At 46.6% G+C, this 19463-nt stretch overlaps 1 protein-coding gene across 7 annotated transcripts in view; it reads left to right on the top strand.

Moving 5' to 3' along the window:
- MTUS2 (microtubule associated scaffold protein 2) overlaps positions 1–19364 on the top strand; it is a 317585-nt gene extending 298221 nt beyond the window's left edge. For 6 of the 7 annotated variants that reach the window (XM_074815895.1, XM_074815894.1, XM_074815896.1 and 3 more), the window contains 5 exons: positions 2029–2102; positions 3641–3739; positions 5163–5282; positions 7916–8013; positions 14399–19364. In XM_074815895.1, coding sequence (XP_074671996.1) covers positions 2029–2102; positions 3641–3739; positions 5163–5282; positions 7916–8013; positions 14399–14615 — 608 coding nt within the window. In that variant the 3' untranslated portion in view covers positions 14616–19364. The remainder of the gene's footprint in view (positions 1–2028; positions 2103–3640; positions 3740–5162; positions 5283–7915; positions 8014–14398) is intronic. The other variant, XM_074815897.1, reaches the window with a different exon arrangement.
- Positions 19365–19463: the final 99 nt, after the last annotated feature.

Here is a 19463-nt window from a genome sequence, read left to right as displayed (position 1 = left end):
ACAACCCGTTCTGTAAAGAAATGCTTCCTAATATCTAGTCTAAACCTTCCCTGGCGCAACTTGAGGCCATTCCCTCTGGTTAAAGAGACTCATCCCCAGCTCTCTGCACCCTCCTTTCAGGTAGTTGTAGAGGGCGATGAGGTCTCCCCTCAGCCTCCTCTTCTCCAGACTAAACAACCCCAGTTCCCTCAGCCGCTCCTCGTACGACATGTGCTCCAGACCCTTCACCAGCTTCGTTGCCCTTCTCTGGACACGCTCGAGTAATTCAATGTCCTTTTTGTAGTGAGGGGCCCAAAACTGAACACAGTAATCGAGGTGCGGCCTCACCAGTGCCGAGTACAGGGGTAAGATCACTTCCCTGTCCCTGCTGGCCACGCTATTGCTGATACAAGCCAGGATGCCATTGGCCTTCTTGGCCACCTGGGCACACTGCTGGCTCATGTTCAGCCGACTGTCAATCAACACCCCCAGGTCCCTCTCTGACTGGCAGCTCTCCAGCCACTCCTCCCCAAGCCTGTAGTGCTGCTGGGGGTTGTTGTGGCCGAATCCTTGGGTGCTCAGGAGGCTCGAGGTCATTCAGCATCTCTGAATTTATATGCTTAAATGCCTACAATGCTTCTAAAACAGGACTCATAATTCTCAGTAGTAAAAGTCTGGCCATACAGAGCAGACCAAAGCCACACACTGGTGCAAATCTGTACCTCAGCACTGTTATCTTTATTTTGTGTTGTTTTTTCCACAAGATTTGGTGATGCAGACAGAGCTGTTTCTTCTCTACCAGTTTAGTAGTTACATATATGTCTTTGTACATGCTTTAGCTGACATTTAAGTTATCTGTACAATTTCTCTTTTTTTTTTACACATAAGCATGAGAGTCTAATTTTTAAGTAGCTCTAGTAGGTTTTCCCACAGCTTCCCCCAAACTGAGCCATATTGCTTAGCTCTGCACTATGTCAATTAGAGTCATACTCCAGAGCGTAATGTGAGAACAGTCTATTTCCCTCTCCTGTAGGCAGAGATGGTACCTAGCATACCATTTTTAAATCATCATATACCGTTTTGAAAATAAATTTTTTTTAAGAAAAGCTGGTCCTTGCTTGAGAATATTCTTATCTGTCCATTTTTGTTGGTATTTTCTATTGATAAAACTTGGTTGTAGGTTAATGAATGCCCTGGTGGCCAAAGTTTGTGCTCCCTGCTACTGGTGCGGGTATGAAATGCCCTCCTGTGTATGGAAAAGGCACTGCAGCAGCTGCGGGCTAGTGCGCTGTACAGGGCACTGGAGCATTAGTCTTATTAGCTGTTACTGTGGCTAGTGAGCAACGGTTAGAGGGCAGAACCCCATGGGGTTGGGGTAAAGACACAAAAAACAGAGTGTCTGTATACTAAAAAAAATAGGTGTTACTACTGTACTGAGTGACTGTTCTATGCCATTGGTTTAGAGATTAAACTTTATTCCACTTTCATTATTAAACTTTTGGTTATTATTAAGTCCAGGGTGAGTTTTCTGGTAGTGAAATCTTTAATCATGTAATATAAATAGAGGACTTTTTTTTCTTTGAGCTTTGTCAGTCTCACTAACAGAATAAACCTCACGGGTCATCTGCCACAGCTCCTGGAGAAGCACTGTCTTTTGCACTTTTGCATCTGAGTTGCTGGTCCTCCTGCTCTATCTCCCCAAAGAAATTGCAACCCAAGCTTTTAAATATATATAATGTGAAAATATTTGATTTGGGGATACTCACTCTGAACTGGTAAATGACCCATTGTCAAGCTGACCCTTTCCAGATCAGAGCCCCTGGAGTCGGGAATTCTGAGCAGTTCCAAAAAATCAGAATCTGGTCACGTAGAAACAGATCCTCAAAACAATTCACCTAAGGTCACAGAGTATATTACTACCAGTTTCCTACTCAACTTCTATGCCTTAAAACTGCAGTCCAAATTGCACTTGGCTCACAATGTCTGTGCTCTCAAACCCTGGTTTGCTGGACTTCGTTTAGCAATGTCATGTCTGTGATTCTTCCCCAGAACTGAATACTGCTCACAAACTGGAAAAGGCACAATTAGAAGACCATTTTGAAAAACTGCGGCTGTCACTCCAGGTTAGAAGTTTCATTGTTTCCCATCCCTGTAATGATGTCGTGGAGCAATTGTCAGGGCAACCTCAGCCCCATTGCCAGCTGTCAGCACACCAGGCTGTTGCTTCTTACCAGCTGCAGTACCTCTTGTCCTCTGACTGTCCAAACTAGGATTTAGCAGCAAAGGTGCCCCCTCAGGTTTCTTCCTCCCCCTTGGTTGGTTCAACAAAATACTATCTGAAAGAGAAGAGACCCCGCTGGCTGCTGGCCCAGCACAAGGAGCAAAGTCGAGCTCTTGCCTGCATGGTGGGAAGGGCTCCAGCAGCTGTCATGGCTGTGAGCATCACCTTGTCTACATGGTACCCTCCAGCAGGCACCCCCTGGGTTCAGAAATGCTGACGTCTCTCTGTCTGGCCCTGTGCCTGTGCTTTAAACTCTTCCTTGCTGCCTGAATGAGGGGGAGCCAGTCTCGCAGTGTAGACACATCTCCATTCACACCGGAGGGCAATGCGGTCCCTGATGAAGGATGAGCCCTGCTGTGCAGCCAGGCTATGGCCGGCTAGGGTCAGCCCTGCACATCACATCTCCCACATCCCACTATTTAACACCAAGCTCAAGATTGTCTTGGCTTTTTCAATCCTTCTAATAACTTCATGCTGTTCTCACTCCCTAGATGAAGAAATACCAAGGAGTGAAGGGCAGAAACATGCCTCTGTGATTCATGCTAAGTTCAGAAATCTTGCATGAACAAGATGCAACAGCAAATAATGCAAGCTCTGTTTGATTTCTTAGGCAGAGATGAATTGCAGTTTTTAAAATCCCTGACTAGAACATACTGCTGCACACAGCAACTGTCACTGTCTTCCTCATGCAGCTGTGACAGTTTGAGGCATGTCAGCAGTTTTGCAATAAGCACTGATGTAATGTTACAGCCAAGAAATTACATATATGAAAGATGAGCATACCACTTTCACAGCAACTGTAGCTTTTACAGATGTTGTATATAGAGAGGTAGCAGGAATGTCTTTGATGGTAACAGAAATATGATTGCTTAAAATAACACATTCCTGTGTATAGCTCTGAGATGAAATGATGATCATTTAAGTCCGCACCACTAACTCATGATTGCTTGTTACCATGTTAGAAGCCTAGAAAGGTGAAAGAAGCAGGAATGGGGTATCTACTGCCTCATCCAGACTCTAGGGACCACATAAATACTCTCATGCCCGTGATTTAAATGCCAGCTCTCTGATGGAAGGATATGCTTGTTCTCATCTAGCCCAAGGTGATGAGGTCATTTAGCATCAGAAACATTTCATGAACTAGTGCGAGCCAGTGTCAGCCAGCTGAAGGTGTTGCAGGGATTTAGGATTCCCTGAGGCAATGGTTTATCAAAAACCCCACTGTATGTTCAAGTGGCCTTATGTAAAAAATACCACCTTGCAGGGGTCTGTAAGCCTTGTTCAGCTCCCCTGGTGGTTTCACAGTGCAGACTGACTTGTATGAATGTAAGAGGGGTCATAACATGTTTGGTGTGTTCATTGGTGTGTCTTCCCCTCCAGGACCAGATAGACACTCTCACCTTCCAGAGCCAATCTCTTAAGGCCAAAGCAGACCGCTTTGAAGAGGCTCTGAAGAAAAACACCGAGGAACAACTGAAGGTAGATGGCAACTATAACTATACAGTCATCAAGATATGTGTTTCTAAGTATGACTCATCACACGATCCAGTGGATAGCAGTGGAATCCTTTCTCCAGGAACAGGGGTGCAGGTTCAAACCAAACCCCCAAATCTTGAGCTCTGAGAAAGAGTCAAAAATCTTAGCCTAGGTCCATCATTTTCTGATTTTACATATTTTTTTTTAGTCTTTCACTCTGCATTTGTAGCTCTGTTTCCAAAACGTTTCATTAACCCCATCTACTATGTCCTTACTGCTGTATATTCTTCTTTCCCTTCTTCCTCTCTTTACTTTTTGTCTTTTCACATTTAGGTTTCCTTTTTTGTGTCTTCTGAACCAACTTGTTTGATATCCTCTGTATTCCCCCATTTTCTTCTGGACTTGCAGGGGACAGCCCTGTCATATGAAGTATTTATTCAACTGCTGTCTATTGGGGCCATGCTATTTATTTACAGTGTGTAAGTAAACACACACTGCAATTATTTATCTGAAATGAAATAATCCTGAAATGACCATCCAAAAAGAGTTTTCTTTTAACTTGGGACATTTCAGTGTGTTCACAGCACAACCCCATGGGCAGCTGTATCAACATGACAAAGGGGACAGAATGAAAATAGTGGGATGAGCAAGGGGCTCAGTGAGTTTTTAGGTGAGATAACTCCTTAGGAAACAAGTGCAAATGTCTGAAACAGGCTTGGCCATGGGAAACAGGTAACATCAGTCCCTTTCCACCTCTGTTGCAGTATTTAATTTACATAAAAGGACAAATTCTGCTGTGTCACAGTGATGTTAATGCCAAGTACCACCAGGCGGTTCACTGGAGTGAGTTACACTGGGAAAAATCCAGAACAGCTTAAGTCAGCGACAATATTTTATCAGTATAATTCAGAGCACACCTTTTGGCCATGAGCTGAACCCTAGTATCCCCTACATCTGAAGTTCTTGAGCAGAGGAGGAACTTCTTCCCACCAGATCTGATCTTTGTCAACAGGCACTGTGATGCAGTGGTGCAGGCAAGGCAGAACACTGTCATTTTCACCTCTAGCCCCCTTGTCCAGTTTCCTCAGTTGCATGTTTATACTTTTCCCAAGTCAAAATCCCTGCACAGTCATAAAACACCTCATGCAATTCCCAAGCTATGAGTAAGAATGAGGTTGCTGAACAACCTGGCATCCCATCCTTCTAGTCACAAGGCTGGTCAAAAGAAAGGTACTATTGGCTGTCCAACCAAAGGGATGGTATAGGAGAGAATATCAGGGTTCAGATGGGCTGTGGAGGCCCAGGTCCAGGTGGTTTTCACATCACTAAGACTCATAAACCACTGGGTGCATTGAGGAACCTTTATCTTATGGTTGAAGATGCATTTATGACTGACAGATATCTAAATCACTGGTATACTTCCTAGATTGAACAAGCTCCATATCTGCACTTAGAAAAAGATCTGAAGAGCTTAAAACATGTTCTGGAAATGAAGAACCATCAGATTCACCAACAGGAGAAGATGATTATGGAGCTAGAAAAACAGGTGAGTTGTCATTTTTCCTCAAGAGGAGATATCACAGAGGTAGTAAATTAAAAGTTTTGTTACAGCAGATGAACTTAAAAGGGGTGAGAAAGCACATGAGGTTGGGGCAAGACACAGTCCAAGAGGTTCATAAATGGCTATATATTGTGTTGTTCCACTGTCAACCTACATAGCTGCTTCTACTGTACTGTGTCTCAGGTTTTCACTCAGAAATTGGGATCTTTTCCCATCCCTTCACTCACCCATGATACCCTTGACTTCTCCCACACATCCGTTGATCTGTATTGCTTTTCCATGCAATACCTGCTCAGCCTGTTACATTAGACAGCGAGGTGAGTGGTGTAGAAAGAATGGAGGAGGAGGAAATTTATGGTAGTCCAAGGCTTAATTTTGGACGCCAGCCTGCACCATATGCCCCTGCAGGAGTCAGGTAACAATTTAGGGCTGGAGAGGGCCAGGGGAGGACGATTGAGCCATGTGTGTCTGCTGCTGCTCATGCAGGCATTTAGGAAGCTCCCAGCCATGAGTATGAATAAGCAATATTCAGCAAGCAGTCCCTAGCAAGGCTTACGCTAGGAAAGGTCTCTCTAACCTTAAAGTAATGCTTTTCTACAGCCTATGCTGTTTTGTCATCCTTTGCTTGTGGGGGTCCCTCACAAAGAGCTCCCAAATTCACCATCAATTACATTTTTTATTGGAAAGGGGATTAATTTTGTAAGGCATAACCTCCAGTGACAGTGAATGTATAGTCTGGTGACAGGATGAGGCACTACCTCAGCTGGGAGCCAGGACAGCTGGTTCAAGCACAGCATTCAGCAAGATTTGTTTCCATTTACAGGGAAATTTGAGAACTCTGATTATTATTTTGCTGAGCAGATGCTTGAGTAAGTGGATGTAGAGAAAAGTGCCTCTACAACTGAGGCTTGTTAACTGTGCTCCTTCCAACACACTGCTCCTGGAGCTAAGCCAGCATCTGAAAACATACACTGTAGTGTTATACTGAAAAAAAAATCCCAAACAACAGCCTACATAGTTCCTGGTCATTTAGCTGCTTTTGCTAATTAACCACAAATGAGCACACAGTCCTGCTCCTGCCCTTTGTCACAGTAAAACACTGGGTCTACTGTGGTGCAAAGGCACAACTGCTCTCTGTTTAAAGATCTACCTTTATAAGTACCAAGAGCTTCTACAAGGCATCTTCAAATGCTCTGAAAGATGGGGTGCCTCATAAGGGAGCAGGAGGGCATTTCAGATACAGGGTCAGGCTCATCTCCTTGTCTGCTGAAAGGGAGACTGGAAATAAAGGTGGCAGGAGAGGACTGGTATAGGGTGAGGGTTGCAGTGGAGAGGGAAGGCAATGCACAGGTCTTCTCCCATGCTTCATGTTGGCATAACTACTACTTATTAAAACTACTGAGAAAATAGAGAGGGTGCCCATGACAGTGATTCCTCTCTCAGAGCATTTCAAAACTGGGCCAGAACCCTTGTTCTGCTCTAACAAAATATACTGGGATAGGCCAGAATATCTGAGAATCAGGAGTATCCTTTATGGTTACCTGTGGTAACTGGAAAACACTGCACTAAACTGATGCCTCCGCCATAAAGTGTGAGTTATTGCTAACTCCAGTGCACAGTATTTTGTTTCTTTATAAAAGGTTGGGAAATTCAATAACTGAGCTCACACAGAGATAAAGTTACCCTGTGATATCTTGTTTTCTTCCAAAAGTGTTGAATTCAGCAAAATTCAAACTGCTGGAAAACCAAGAACTAAGGCGATAAAGTAAGTCAAATTCAAAACTTGGGAAAAACAGGGCAGCTGAGGCTGTGGTACATGCCTATAAACATCTCACTGATGTTTTAATATACTGCTATTGACACCCTCAAACTCTGTCCTTGAACTGTCCTGAGTAAAAGCTACCTATGCTTGGGATAGTATTCATTTCACTTAATTGTAGCTTAAAGTTAAATGTCTAGTTTAATCCTGTCAGTTAAGCCAGCACTGTCAGCAGTGCAGAGCAGTGTCTCCAAAGGGCAGCCCACCTCATGTGAATGCAGCAGCAGTCTAAGGCTGCTACTGGGTGTAATCTGCCCTGGTGGGTAAATCTTTCCTTCCCATAACTGGGGAATCATAATCCTAGAGGTTGGATGTCAGACATTTATGTTCTATGAGGTTAGTTGAGCTGGATGTTGCACATCACACCATCTTGCACTCCTCCTTCATCACTAGACTGATGACTTACACCGCAGTGCCCTTTCCATGCTGGGCCACCAGCTGCCTGTCCAAGAACAACTGCTGACAATGCTGGCTCCCGAGGGATAAAAGTTGTGGGGGCACCACTGAGGAAGATGTTTTACTTGTGCTGGACAAGACTAAGACCCTCCTCCTCCTCAGTTAGAAGTGAGGCCTAGTTCAGCTCTGCCTCTGCTCAGTGCTCTGCTGATGACCTCACTTACTTCACCAGTGTGATGTGGTGTGAGTCAGACCTCTAAGTCTCAGCTGCAGTCACGATGACCACCTCCATCTACCCTCAAATTTTAGAAGTTGCTCTAGGGACAAATAAAGACAAAAACCAAATTCTCTTGGATCAGGTGTTGGGCTTTCTTCAGCCTTAACAAACCTTCTTTCATTGCAGGCTGAAAAAAATTTAAAGCTGGAAGAAAAAATCACCATGCTGCAACAGCAGAATGAAGAACTCAGAGCCAGGATTGAGCAAAATACTGTCATAACAAGGTTTGTGCTTATATTTGCAATCTGTCTGAGCTTGAAAGGAGACTGCATATCTTAACTGCCCAAGGCCGACACTTATTTCAGAAGGGGAAAAACTTATTTCCTCCTGAAAGTGTATTGATGCCCTGATCTGCTTGTTTTGTTAAAAAAACCTTTTTATATCGGGATTTGCATATTGTAAAATAAGAGAGATCACATATCTGTTCGTTTCCATGATTTCGACATGCTGCTGAGAGCAAAGTGCCTAATGGCTTCTGGTCTCAGTGTCAGTGCCCTGAGACCCATTAGTCAGTGGGTAGCGAGGATGGGAAATGGGGCAATTTCAGGAGAGACATCCTAACGATGACACTGTCACCCAGGTCAGGTCATCCTTTGGTGGGTTTTTTTCATCTGCACTGTTTGTTTGCACCTTTGTCACAGCTTGACAAGGGTGATAAGGCTCCTTGTGTGAGGTGGTATAGAAATAGAGAAGGGTAGGACAGTCCCTGCCCCAGTTTATAGTCTGCTCTAAGGCAAGAAACCGCAGCTGGAGCCAGGCAGAAGGGTTACCAGGGAGAGATGCTAGAGCTGAACTTGAAATGATGCCATTGGGCTAAAATGCAATTTATTTTTTAGCTGAGCTTCTAAAGCTTCAGCATCTCATCTCCGATTTAATGTTAGTTTTTGTCTTTCTAGTGTCTCCTTTATTAATGATTCAGTCTTTTAAAATTGTCTCCTGCGTGCAGATATTTTAAAAAGGCAGCATTTCTTGTACTAACATTCAGATTGGAGTGAGGATTGTGTTTCTTCTCATCTGATTGTAAATACCTGTGACACACATGTCACTGTGAGGTGGATGTCTACAGCCTTTCTGTGCTTGGGGAGTGTTGTATTTAAGGTAATGAATCAATTTGGTAAGAGATGAATCCCCTTGCGTTCTAGCCAGTCCTCAGAGCTTAGAGGGGCTAGGGGCGGCTGGACTTATCTCTTAATAGGTATGCCAGTTATGGCCTTAACTATAGGCCTGACACCAGATGCATGAACAGCCCATATGCTGTAGGTCTGGTTGCATTCAAGAGAAGCAGTCAGGTTCATGAATAGTACGGTTTGTTCTTATGCAACATCTACAGATTCTTTGAGATTGCCTACAATAAATGCACAAACTGCAGGTTGGCTCTATAGCACTACACACAAAAAACCGATTGCAATCACACACACTTATTTCCCAGGTAATCACTCAGCATAGCCGAGGGCCCAAATCTTACCAAAAGGCATCCCTTCTGGGAGGCGCGAGGAGCACAAACCTGTCAATCTGTCCTTCCAATTTGGTATCAGATTATTGTCCCTCTGAGTTAGATACAAACTTTGGGTAGTATTTATCCAAGTATATATGTGTGAGTGGGTGGGACTGTGGTCAAGCCATTGTGTCTTGAGTAACGACACAGCACATTCCTTGGTGCAAGTTGTGCACTGTTTTTGTGGGAAAAGAGGAAGAATGAGGGATAAGGTCTGCAGAGTACTGCAAAACAGTCCTTGAGAGAAGGGGAAGAGCAGGAGATAAATCTGCATAGTCATGTCAAATGTTCCTTGAGAAAAGTGGAAGAATGGGACCACACAGCCTCCATCTCGCTTCGCATTCCTCCTTGGTGCCATGGCGACACAAATCACTGGATCTCCATCCCGTCCTGTGTTTGTTCTGAGCACCATGTGTTAAAGAAATCCCGTCCTGTGTTTGTTCTGAGCACCATGTGTTAAAGAAATGCGTGTTTTGCAGTTTTTTCACTGTTCTGCATTTCCCACACTTCCAACAGGGAGGAAAACCAGAAATTTTTAAGGTCTGTCTCACCAGACCAGTTTAAGATGCCTGCTTTTGGGCTGGATGGATGAGTTGTGGTCTGGAAGTGGCAGTCTCTCTCCATGCCTGTGGCATCAGCCAGGGTGCCTGGTTTGGTTCTTGGTGTCTCTGCATTGCAGCTACCTGTCTCTGGCTGGGCGAATGGCACCCTCCACTCCCTGCCAGCATCCGGCTGCAGCGCTTTGCTTCTTGCCTGTAACTATGTAGGTACTGGTTTCGAAGAACATCTTTTGGGGGAAATTCTGAATTTGAGGTCAGCCTGGAAAGTCTACTTAGAGGACAGTCATTGTCAACACTAACAGTTTGGGGACAGCTAGGGGGACAGCTATAGGGATGGTGTCAGCCAGGGCTTTAAAGTCGAAGTTATTAGAACGTGTGTTTTCCTGGCAGCAGTAGTCACCCCGACTGCTCATTTCTGTTGTACTGGCACTGCCTGGGAAGTGCAGCGTGAATGAGCTCAGGGAGCTGCCCTTGCTGAGGAACAGCATGGATTAGAGCTATTTCTGCTGATTTGCAGTTTGGGTGCCCATGCGGCTGCAGCAGCCCAGCAGCAGGGAGAGGAGGGAGTGGAACAGGAGGGATGGGAGCCAGAGCAAAGCCAGCCTTTGCAGCATGGCCGGGAGGGGGGTCCCAGAGGCATTCTGGGGGGCTGAGGGGTGCACCACAGAAATATTACCAATCATAGCCAAGGGCAGGTACAAAGGAAGAGAGAAGAGTTTTGCAGGTAGATCATGCACTATCATTGGACACAGGAGCTCCACAGAGCCTCTGCTGGGACTTCCCCACGCACTTGAATAAACCATCTGATTTCCCAACACCTCGGATTCTCCCTCCCAATCAACCAGCATTTTTTTGGTCCTTTGGACTGGGGATGTTTGAGGAATGGTAGTTTCCAGCACCCTAGAGACGAAGATGACCAGGAGGGTGTCTGCTCTCTACTGGCATAGCCCAGGCACCTACTGACCTCTGGGCCTTCTGGGAGAGGCACAACTCAAGCACCTTCCCCCGGCATCCCTATCATGTCATTGTGCCCCTGCAGACCTCTGTGGTTTTATGGCTGTGATTTGTTACAGCTGCTTAAATTGTCAGGAGGCTGGCAGAGGAACATGTTGAACATAAGTCTGCAGTGCCGGGGATAAAGGTTTCCCTAGATGGGTTAGGTCTAAGATTGGAACACTTATCTCAAGGTACCAACTTACATAGTGAGAACACATTTGCTCTGACATTGCCTCTCTTCCTTTTTCTGCCTGAACGATGAGGAGGGGCTGAATGGGCATCTGTGTATAAGCAGTGATGCTACATCTGTCCATCTGCCTTCCCGTGGTGCAGCAGAGGCAGATACAGGTTCACTGAGCTGAAGGCAGAGGCTTTGCTGAAGGATGCCAGCACTGCTGGCTGTGCAAGCTGCCTCTGTCTCCAGGTGGCATGAAACTGGCTCTGCCTGTGTCCAGTCGCATCCATCAGGTGACACAGTGTAAATTCCCAGCACAATGTGCATGATGCTAAATAAGCAGCTCAACAAGTAGCAGCTCCTTTCTCCATCATGTGTCAAAGGAGGTCTCTCTGGAAGTCGTGTCCACATGCCGCATGGCATGTTCACAGGCACTTGGCTGAAAGGCTTGTTTCTGCTCAAACATCTCTCTACTTGCCTGCAGATCATGCATATAACTTACAGCCTGCCTCTGCCAGCGAATTGCAGTGTGCATTAGTGACGCAAAGTCTGTTGTATGAGAGACTCCAGAGGACACTGATACCGTGCATTCTACAGTACCTCCAGCAAGCAGCATTAAGCCTCCAATGTAAAGGAGGCTGACACATGCTGATAGGCTGTGGGCTTGCCTCCTGTCCAAGCAGTGCCTTTAGTAGAGGAGGGAGCTGACCCCTTCACCATGCTGGTGTGACTAGCCTGTTCCCAACACCCAGATGAGCTTTACCAGCCGGTCACACACAAAGGCAGGGAAGGCATGTGCTTTTTTGTTTTCTCAGCAGATGCTGGCTGGGAAAGGATGTAGTGGGTCTTTGTGTATAATTTTTATGGCCTGTCTTGTTAGACACTGCAAAAGTAATTCCATACGTAATAAGAGGTTTCCTATGGAGTTATTTCTTCAGGGTGAGCTCCCATGTGGACTTTCTCGTGCCTGTTAGACCATGAGCTCATGCCACAGCTAGTTCCCCAATGGGACTGTGAATAGGATTTTCCTCTTCTACCAGGCAAGCAGCTTTCTGAAAACTTCTGCCAACTTGTGTCTTTTAATCCTTTGACTCTGCTAGCCACTGCTTCATGGTTCAAAACTTTCAGGGAGTGGGAGTGGACTATCAGTCCATGACATCTGCTATGGACTTCAGGCTATACCCAGAAAAGGTGGTGTGCAGAATTTCATGTGTGCATCCAAAATCCATACCCGGCTGCTGCTGAAGCCTGGAAATACCTATGGGGGAGGTTAGGTGCCTCCCTGTTCATTTCTATAAAATACTAAGTTGCCTGTAAATCAGGTTAGGTACATGCCCAGAGCTGCCCCAGGCTGATCACATCACAACCTGGCTCCTGCCCAAGCGTAATGGGGCTTGCAGAAGCCAGGTGTTCCTGCATGCTTCCTCAGGGATGGTGGTGTTGCCAGCACATGCTCAAAACACATCTCTGTCAAGTCCCACGGTCTGCCTGAACTTCCCCATTTCTTTTAAAACCAGTCACCTGGTTAGATGAAAGCAGACTCACTGAGGTTGTGGTGCCCATAGGAGATTTCCATACCCCACCTCCCAAAAAGCCATCAGGTTATAGAGCATTCTGGGGAAAACACCTCTCTGGTCCTTGCTGGTGAAGTTTCCCTGGTGTTGCAGTCAGGAATGGAGGGTTTGTTAGGAGGGAACTGGAGAAGGACCCATAGCCTCCATACAGAGGAGAGGGAAGCCCTCAAAGCTGAGCTGCATCCTGCATCAGGACATCAGCTAAAATGGGGAGCATGGAGAATGCAGGCTCCTTTCCCTTTGTATGCAGTAGCAGCTGACTGGAAGAGTCAGGGATGCAAGTGCTCTCTCTCTCAGCTCTTTTCTCTTTGTCTGCCACTCCACAAATGCTCTCTCATTCATGGCACAGCTTTGGTGGCAGGGTTGAAAAACAAGGGTGAGAGTTACAACTGTCCACACAGTTGGGACTTTGGATTTTCGTCCTCAATCAGAAAACCCAGGACTATCTGGGGACGGCTCTTAGCTGTTGTGCTGCTCTGGAAAAAAATGAGGCAGCATTGCAAGCATCTCTGGGAAAAGGTGGCTGGAGCCAGGCATTGGAGCCAGGGAGAAAGTGGGATTTAAGGACCCCACCTGCACTTTGTGCCACTTATGGTTATCTGCAGGGGTGCCACTGCTGGGGCAAACTACGTTGGGTTGATCTCTGAAGCCCCTTGTCTTCTTGGTGCAGGAACAGAAGCCCTGGCCAAGGGGTCACATGTGCCGGGAGCACAAGTGCGTGCTGACCCAGGGCTCTGGACTCAGCATCTGAGGCGTGGGTTTGGCTCCATGGAGGTTAATGGGCACATTCCCAGGTAGAAACTTCTGCGCCAGTGAACAGGTTGCACAGAGGCCACAACCCCATGCTGGGCACCTGCTTCCTCCATGTGCTGAATGAGGGGAGATAGCCCCCGATCAGCCTCATTGCATGGTAGCTCTCACGGGGCCAAAACCAGTGCAGCCACAAGCAAATACTGATGAGGACGTCTGAAACCACCGTGCCTACCTACATCCCCAAGCTGAGTATCTGGGGCCAGCTCTGAAGTCCTCCCCAGACACCACTGGCCAAGGCTGGGAGTGAGTGTGGGACTGGCATGGAGCTGGTGTGCTCTGCAGTCCCGCTGCCCACCACGGGGACTGACGGGGTTCTCTTCGCTCCCACCCCGCTCACAAACCCAGGCCCTCCCAGGGAAGGCCAGTGCTGGGGGAGGGTGAGTGTGCACCTGCGCTTTATCTCAGCCTCAATTTCCAGTTATCCTCTCCAACCCCTCTGTCCATGAGCAGAGAATCCTGTTCTTGCAGCGCACTGCAGCCTTACATTTTAGCTACTTTCAAATATGCAGATAAACAAATATGCTAAATTTTTCTTTGAGGAATTTCCAATTTTTACTCAGTTGTCTGTATGGGAAAATGGCCATTTCTGAAGTGTATGGAGTACATGATCACCACATAAAGTCCTTGACACCTTTGCATGCTGTGCATGATGCTGACAGTTGCACGAGGCCATGGAAGAAGGCTGGGGCTCATCTCATCTAAGCTTTGGCAGCAGAGCTGCCTCCGAGAGGTCTAGAGCAAAGATGCAGGCACATCCGGAGGCAGAGTCAGACTTTGAGGGGCAGTTGGGACTTCTCCAGCAATGAAGATACCTGGGGACAGCTATGGCCCAGCTGGGGCAGCTCAGTTGCAGCCCTAGGGGCAGGTGGATGGGATGGGATGAAAAGGAGGTGCTCGGCATCCTGCCTGACCCTGCCCCTTGTGCAGCACTGGCTGCGTTAATGCCACCATCTTCACACTGGTGTGCCTTACATGTTGTCCTGCTTCCCTCTCCAGGCAACTGTCAGAGGAGAATGCTAATCTTCAAGAATATGTTGAGAAAGAAGTGGAGGAGAAGAAGAAGCTGAGCAGGACTAATGAAGAGCTCCTCTGGAAGCTGCAGGAGGGAGATGCTGTGAGTCCAGTGAAACTCCCAGCCACATCATCCACTCCTTTTTATCGCTGCTCATCAGGGAACTCCTCTCCAGCAAAAGTCAGGACCTTGAGGCGATGATTCGGCACCAGCGCGCTGAAGGTCCCCTGCCTTTTATGCATTTCCAATCTGCTAAATGTTACCATCCAAGGAAGTATTACCATCAACAGGCGCCCAGGGTTCGCAACTGCAAGCATGCTCAGTAGCTGCATAGCTTTACACTAGGCAGGGTACTCTTATAGTCCCCATATAGAAGCTCTTGGTTCTGACACGTTGATTAGGGTAGCAAAAAAGATAGCAAAAAGCTAGGACAGCAGAAAGTTAGGATAGCAAAACGTTTAGTTTGATGTGTTAACATTTTAACTATGGTTAGAGCCAAAAGTTGGAATATACTATATTAATGGTTCATCAGAATGAACTTTTGCTGCAGTATTTCAGGTTAGTTACAAATACAGTTCAAGTTGTGAATATTTCTGTATATGTGTCTGTGTTTATATACATGTACGTATTGTACCTTTATACCTATTTATAGATGCACACACATATATATGTAGTTGAAGATGTTCTGAATTGCATTTTTTATATTATTGGATACTACTAAGTGCTGATATATTTTCATTACAGTCAGCATTTTTCTAACTCGTGCCTAAGACTTGTATCTAAACAAAATGCATTTCTGTTTAGCCTCCCAAGAATATTTATACCCAACCTAGAAAAAAGTTACACAGAAGTAGAAGCGCCTTCCAAACGACCACCAAGTGGTACTCTATGTAACATGAACACCAGCGACTTTGAAGTTCTGAGACAGTACTGCCTTCGAAACCATCACCTTTGCATTGAACATCAGATAAGATACGCATACCATTCACTGCTTTTTAATTCTTAGCATCGATATGGTAAGTGGAGATAGGCTAGTGATGACAAACCTGAGGGTTTTAGCAAATTCGATAGAGATTACTGGTTAACGTGTTTCAATTTTTGTGACTTTAAATCCTAGTTAGATCTTATCTTGTTTTACCTTGTCCTGGTTTGGATACAATCAAAATCTCTGGTTGTGGGTTCCTGTCCATTTTGATTTATTTCAAGTCCCATAAGCAAGAAGGAGAAAATAAGTTGTTCATCCTTGACCTTTGCTGGCCAAGAGATTTCCAGTATTAGAATGAGATACCAGGCACCTGTTAGGGCTCTGAAACACCAAATAGAGCACAGTGGACTAAATGGGCGCAAATGAGGTCAGAATTTCTTTCCATCCACACATATATATTATTTCACATTGCTAAAGCTTACCCAAAGTTACAGAGCACTTTTAAGATTCATGGAAAAGAGTGGCTAAACTACCTTTAACTTCCCTGCCTAGAAGCAAAAAAATTCACCCAGGCTTGGGATTGCCTCCCTACCCGAGGTGGTGGCGGGGCCAAGGAGTGGCTGGGGTGGGACAGGCTGCAGGGCCCTTGTGGAAACCTCTAGCAAGAAAAAAAATATCCCTGAGCATAATTTAAAAAAAAAAAAAAAAAAAAAGATCTGTGGGATGCTTTTCTATCCAGCTTGGGGCAAAGAGCCTGCATGCACTAGGGTCGAAGTAAGTGGGAGGCGGTATGTGCAGTGAACCCCTGGGGTGTGGGAGCATTGCGGGGAGGGCAGCTCTCCTACCCAGGTGTGCGGTGGCACCGGCACACCCTGTGTGAGCAGAGGTGGGATTGCACAGCCCTGACATACTCTTCAGATGGGAGATGTGCTTCAGCTTTCCTGGGAAGTACTCAGGATTCACAGAGTGCAGCTTAGATACAGCTTCAATTGTTGTCAAAGCACCTGTGCCCTGTTACACAGCATTAAAAAAAGAAAAAGGTGATTTTTTTTCTCCTTTTTAGAGAAATTTTTGTAGCAGCTTTTGCATGATACTGTGATACTGAGTAAATTGAGCATCTTGTTAGAATAGATCATGCCACACCAACTACTACTGTTGAAATGCATTATTAGATTTTAGTGTGTCCAGCAAGTACAATCTGAAAGTAAGATAGATACCTAGCACACACACGCACACAAAGCCCCTTCTTGCCAAGTACAATTTTAATCACTTCCATACTTGCTAAATGCACAGATACCTGCAATACCTACTGCATTGTCATGTTTCGTCCCACCAATACAACTCTGACACAATGAGATCATAGGATCATAGGATGATTTGGATTAGAAGGGACCTTTAGAGATGATGTAGTCCAACCCCCCTGCCACGGGCAGGGACACCTTCCACTAGACCAGGTTGCTCAAAGCCCCGTCCAACCTGGCCTTGAACACTTCCAGGGAGGGGGCAGCCACAGCTTCTCTGGGCAACCTGTTGCAGTACCTCACCACCCTCACAGTAAAGAATTTCTTCCTCGTGTCCAATCTAAATGCACCCTCTTTTAGTTTAATACCATTGCCTCTGGTCCGGTCACTACAGGCCCTGATGAAAAGTCTCTCTCCATCTTTCTTAGAAGCCCCCTTTATGTACTGGAAGGCCACAATAAGGTCTCCCCAGAGCCTTCTCTTGTCCAGGTTGAACAACCCCAACTCTCTCAGGCTTTCTCCATAGCAGAGATGTTCCATCCCTCTGACCGTTTTTGTGGCCCTCCTCTGGACACGCTCCAACAGGTCCATGTCTTTCCTGTGCTGAGGACTCCAGAGCTGAACACACGACTCCAGGTGGGATTTCACCAGAGCAGACTAGAGAGGGAGAATCACCTCCCTTGACCTGCTGGCCACACTTCTCTTGATGCAGCCCAGGATATGGTTGGCTTTCTGGGCTGCAGGTGCACATTGCCAGGTCATGCCCAGCTTTTCATCCAACGGTATCCTCAAGTCCTTCTCCGCAGGGCTGTTCTCAATCTCTTCATCCCCCAGTCTGTGTTGATACCGGGGGTTGCCCCAACCCATGTGCAGGACCTTGCACTTGGCCTTGTTGAACTTCATGAGGTTCACATGGGCCCACTTCTTGAGCTTGTCCAGGTCCCTCTGGATGGCACATCCCTTCCCTCCAGTCTGTCGACCACATCTCTCAGCCTGGTGCTGCCTGCAAACTCACTGAGGGTGCTCTTGATCCCACTATGTTGTTGATGAAGATATTAAATAATATTAGTCCTACTACCAACCCTTGAGGGACACCACTTGTTACTGATCTCTGTTTGGACATTTTGCTGTTGACCACAACTCTTTGGATGCAGCCATCCAGCCAATGCCATATCCAACGCCCATCCATCAAACCTGTATCTCCCCAGTTTAGCAACAAGGATGTTGTATGAGACTGTATCAAAGGCCTTACAGAACAGGTAGATGACATCAGTTGCTCATCCCTCATCCACCAACGCAGTCACACCATCACAGAAGGACACCAGATCAGCCAGGCTGACTTGTTGGTAGTTTCCAGGGTTCTCCTTTTTACCCTTTTTAAAAATGGGTGACATGATACAACCAGAGTTGTGTCCATCCTTTTTTAATTTATTCATTCTTTCCCTCTATTTCTGGTGCTTTCCTTATCACTTTGTTGGTTTAAATTCATATGCAAGAGATGCTTCCAGCAGTGAATTGGGAGTGGGGCTTTTATGGTGGGAAAACCGGGACTGATCCCAGCTCCGCCATCATTTGGTATGATTGCCAATCCCTTTCCCATCTAATTTTTGCCTCCCAATCCTGCCTCTCACTGGATTCTTCCTTGGCATGGCCTCTGGGGCCTGCCTGATTGCTAGCAAAGCTGCAGGAAGTCTTGCCTGACCAGAAGGAACCCAGCAACTCATCCCTACAGATGTGTGGAGGGTGATTCCTTCTGGTGCAAGCCCAGAAACATAGACTTTTTTTCCCCAAAAAAAAGGTTATTCCTTTTTCCTGATCTTCCTCTGTTCTGGCCCTCCTTGCCTCTGCATGCCAGAGTAGGTGTGAGGCAAAAGCCCAGGTTGCTCGGGGAGCAGCCCGAGTGGGGCAGCCATTCCCGGGGGTTGAAGACCCCCAAGTGCATGGCCAGACTGGTGACCCCTGCTCTCATCAGGGAGCTGTGACCATGCAAGGTCACCTTGGCATTCCCAGCAGTGTGGGGGCCACATCCCTAGCCCTTGCTCCCAGGCCGTCCCTGCTCAAAGGGGAAGCTTTTGCTTTCCGGCAGCTGGAGACTTCCCAAATGCCATGGCCACTGTGGGGGCCTTTCCATTTGCCAGGGTAGGGTGGCCTTTGGCAGGAGAGGGAACACAGCCAGCACTAAGCAGAAAAAGGTTTTAGTGCCCCTATGTCTTTAAAAAGAAACCATTTGATTTGGTTAATCTTTATTCAATGCAGAAGGCTGCAGCGGCAATAAAACCTGCTGCTGTGAAGGGGCTCCAGAGACTGGCACTGGGAGCAGATAACAGCTGGGGATGGCAGGAGAGCTGGCAGCGAGCAGGCGGCACAGATTGCTGGGAGAGCTGGAGGAAAGCTCCGTTTTCCTGCAGGAAGGCGCCGTTTGGCCCTGCTGGGATGGCACCTCCTGCGGCTGCCGGCACAGAGGGGTTAACTCAGCAGATCCACTGCGGCAATGGCAAAGACTTGTGGTGGTGGCAGGCGGGGTAGGGGGGAGGAAAGGAAAAACTATCAAGTGCAAAATCAGGTATTTTACGTCTCTGCACTGATGGTGGTTGTGTCCCATGGACACACTGAGGAGCCTCTGTACAGTTTCCCACGCAGCAGGAGTTCTGTGGTCCCGTTTACTATGTGGCTAATGATTACAGGAAGAGTTTGTATTATTTCAGTTATGATGTACAGATAAGTGTAATATATTCCTGATAATAAATACTTGCGCCAGCGCACATATGGGCTGACGCATACGAACCCGTGTGTCCTGCAGTGTTTTCTGTATGTCTGTGCACACAGAAGCTGGAATAAATGGAAAACAAAGCAAAACCCCCTTATGGGTTACCCCACTGAGGT

The sequence above is a fragment of the Strix aluco genome, chromosome 2, assembly GCF_031877795.1.
Source record: "Strix aluco isolate bStrAlu1 chromosome 2, bStrAlu1.hap1, whole genome shotgun sequence".
Taxonomy (NCBI): domain Eukaryota; kingdom Metazoa; phylum Chordata; class Aves; order Strigiformes; family Strigidae; genus Strix; species Strix aluco.
The sequence above is the reverse complement of the archived record's forward strand: the minus strand, read 5'-3'. Positions and strand labels throughout refer to the sequence as shown.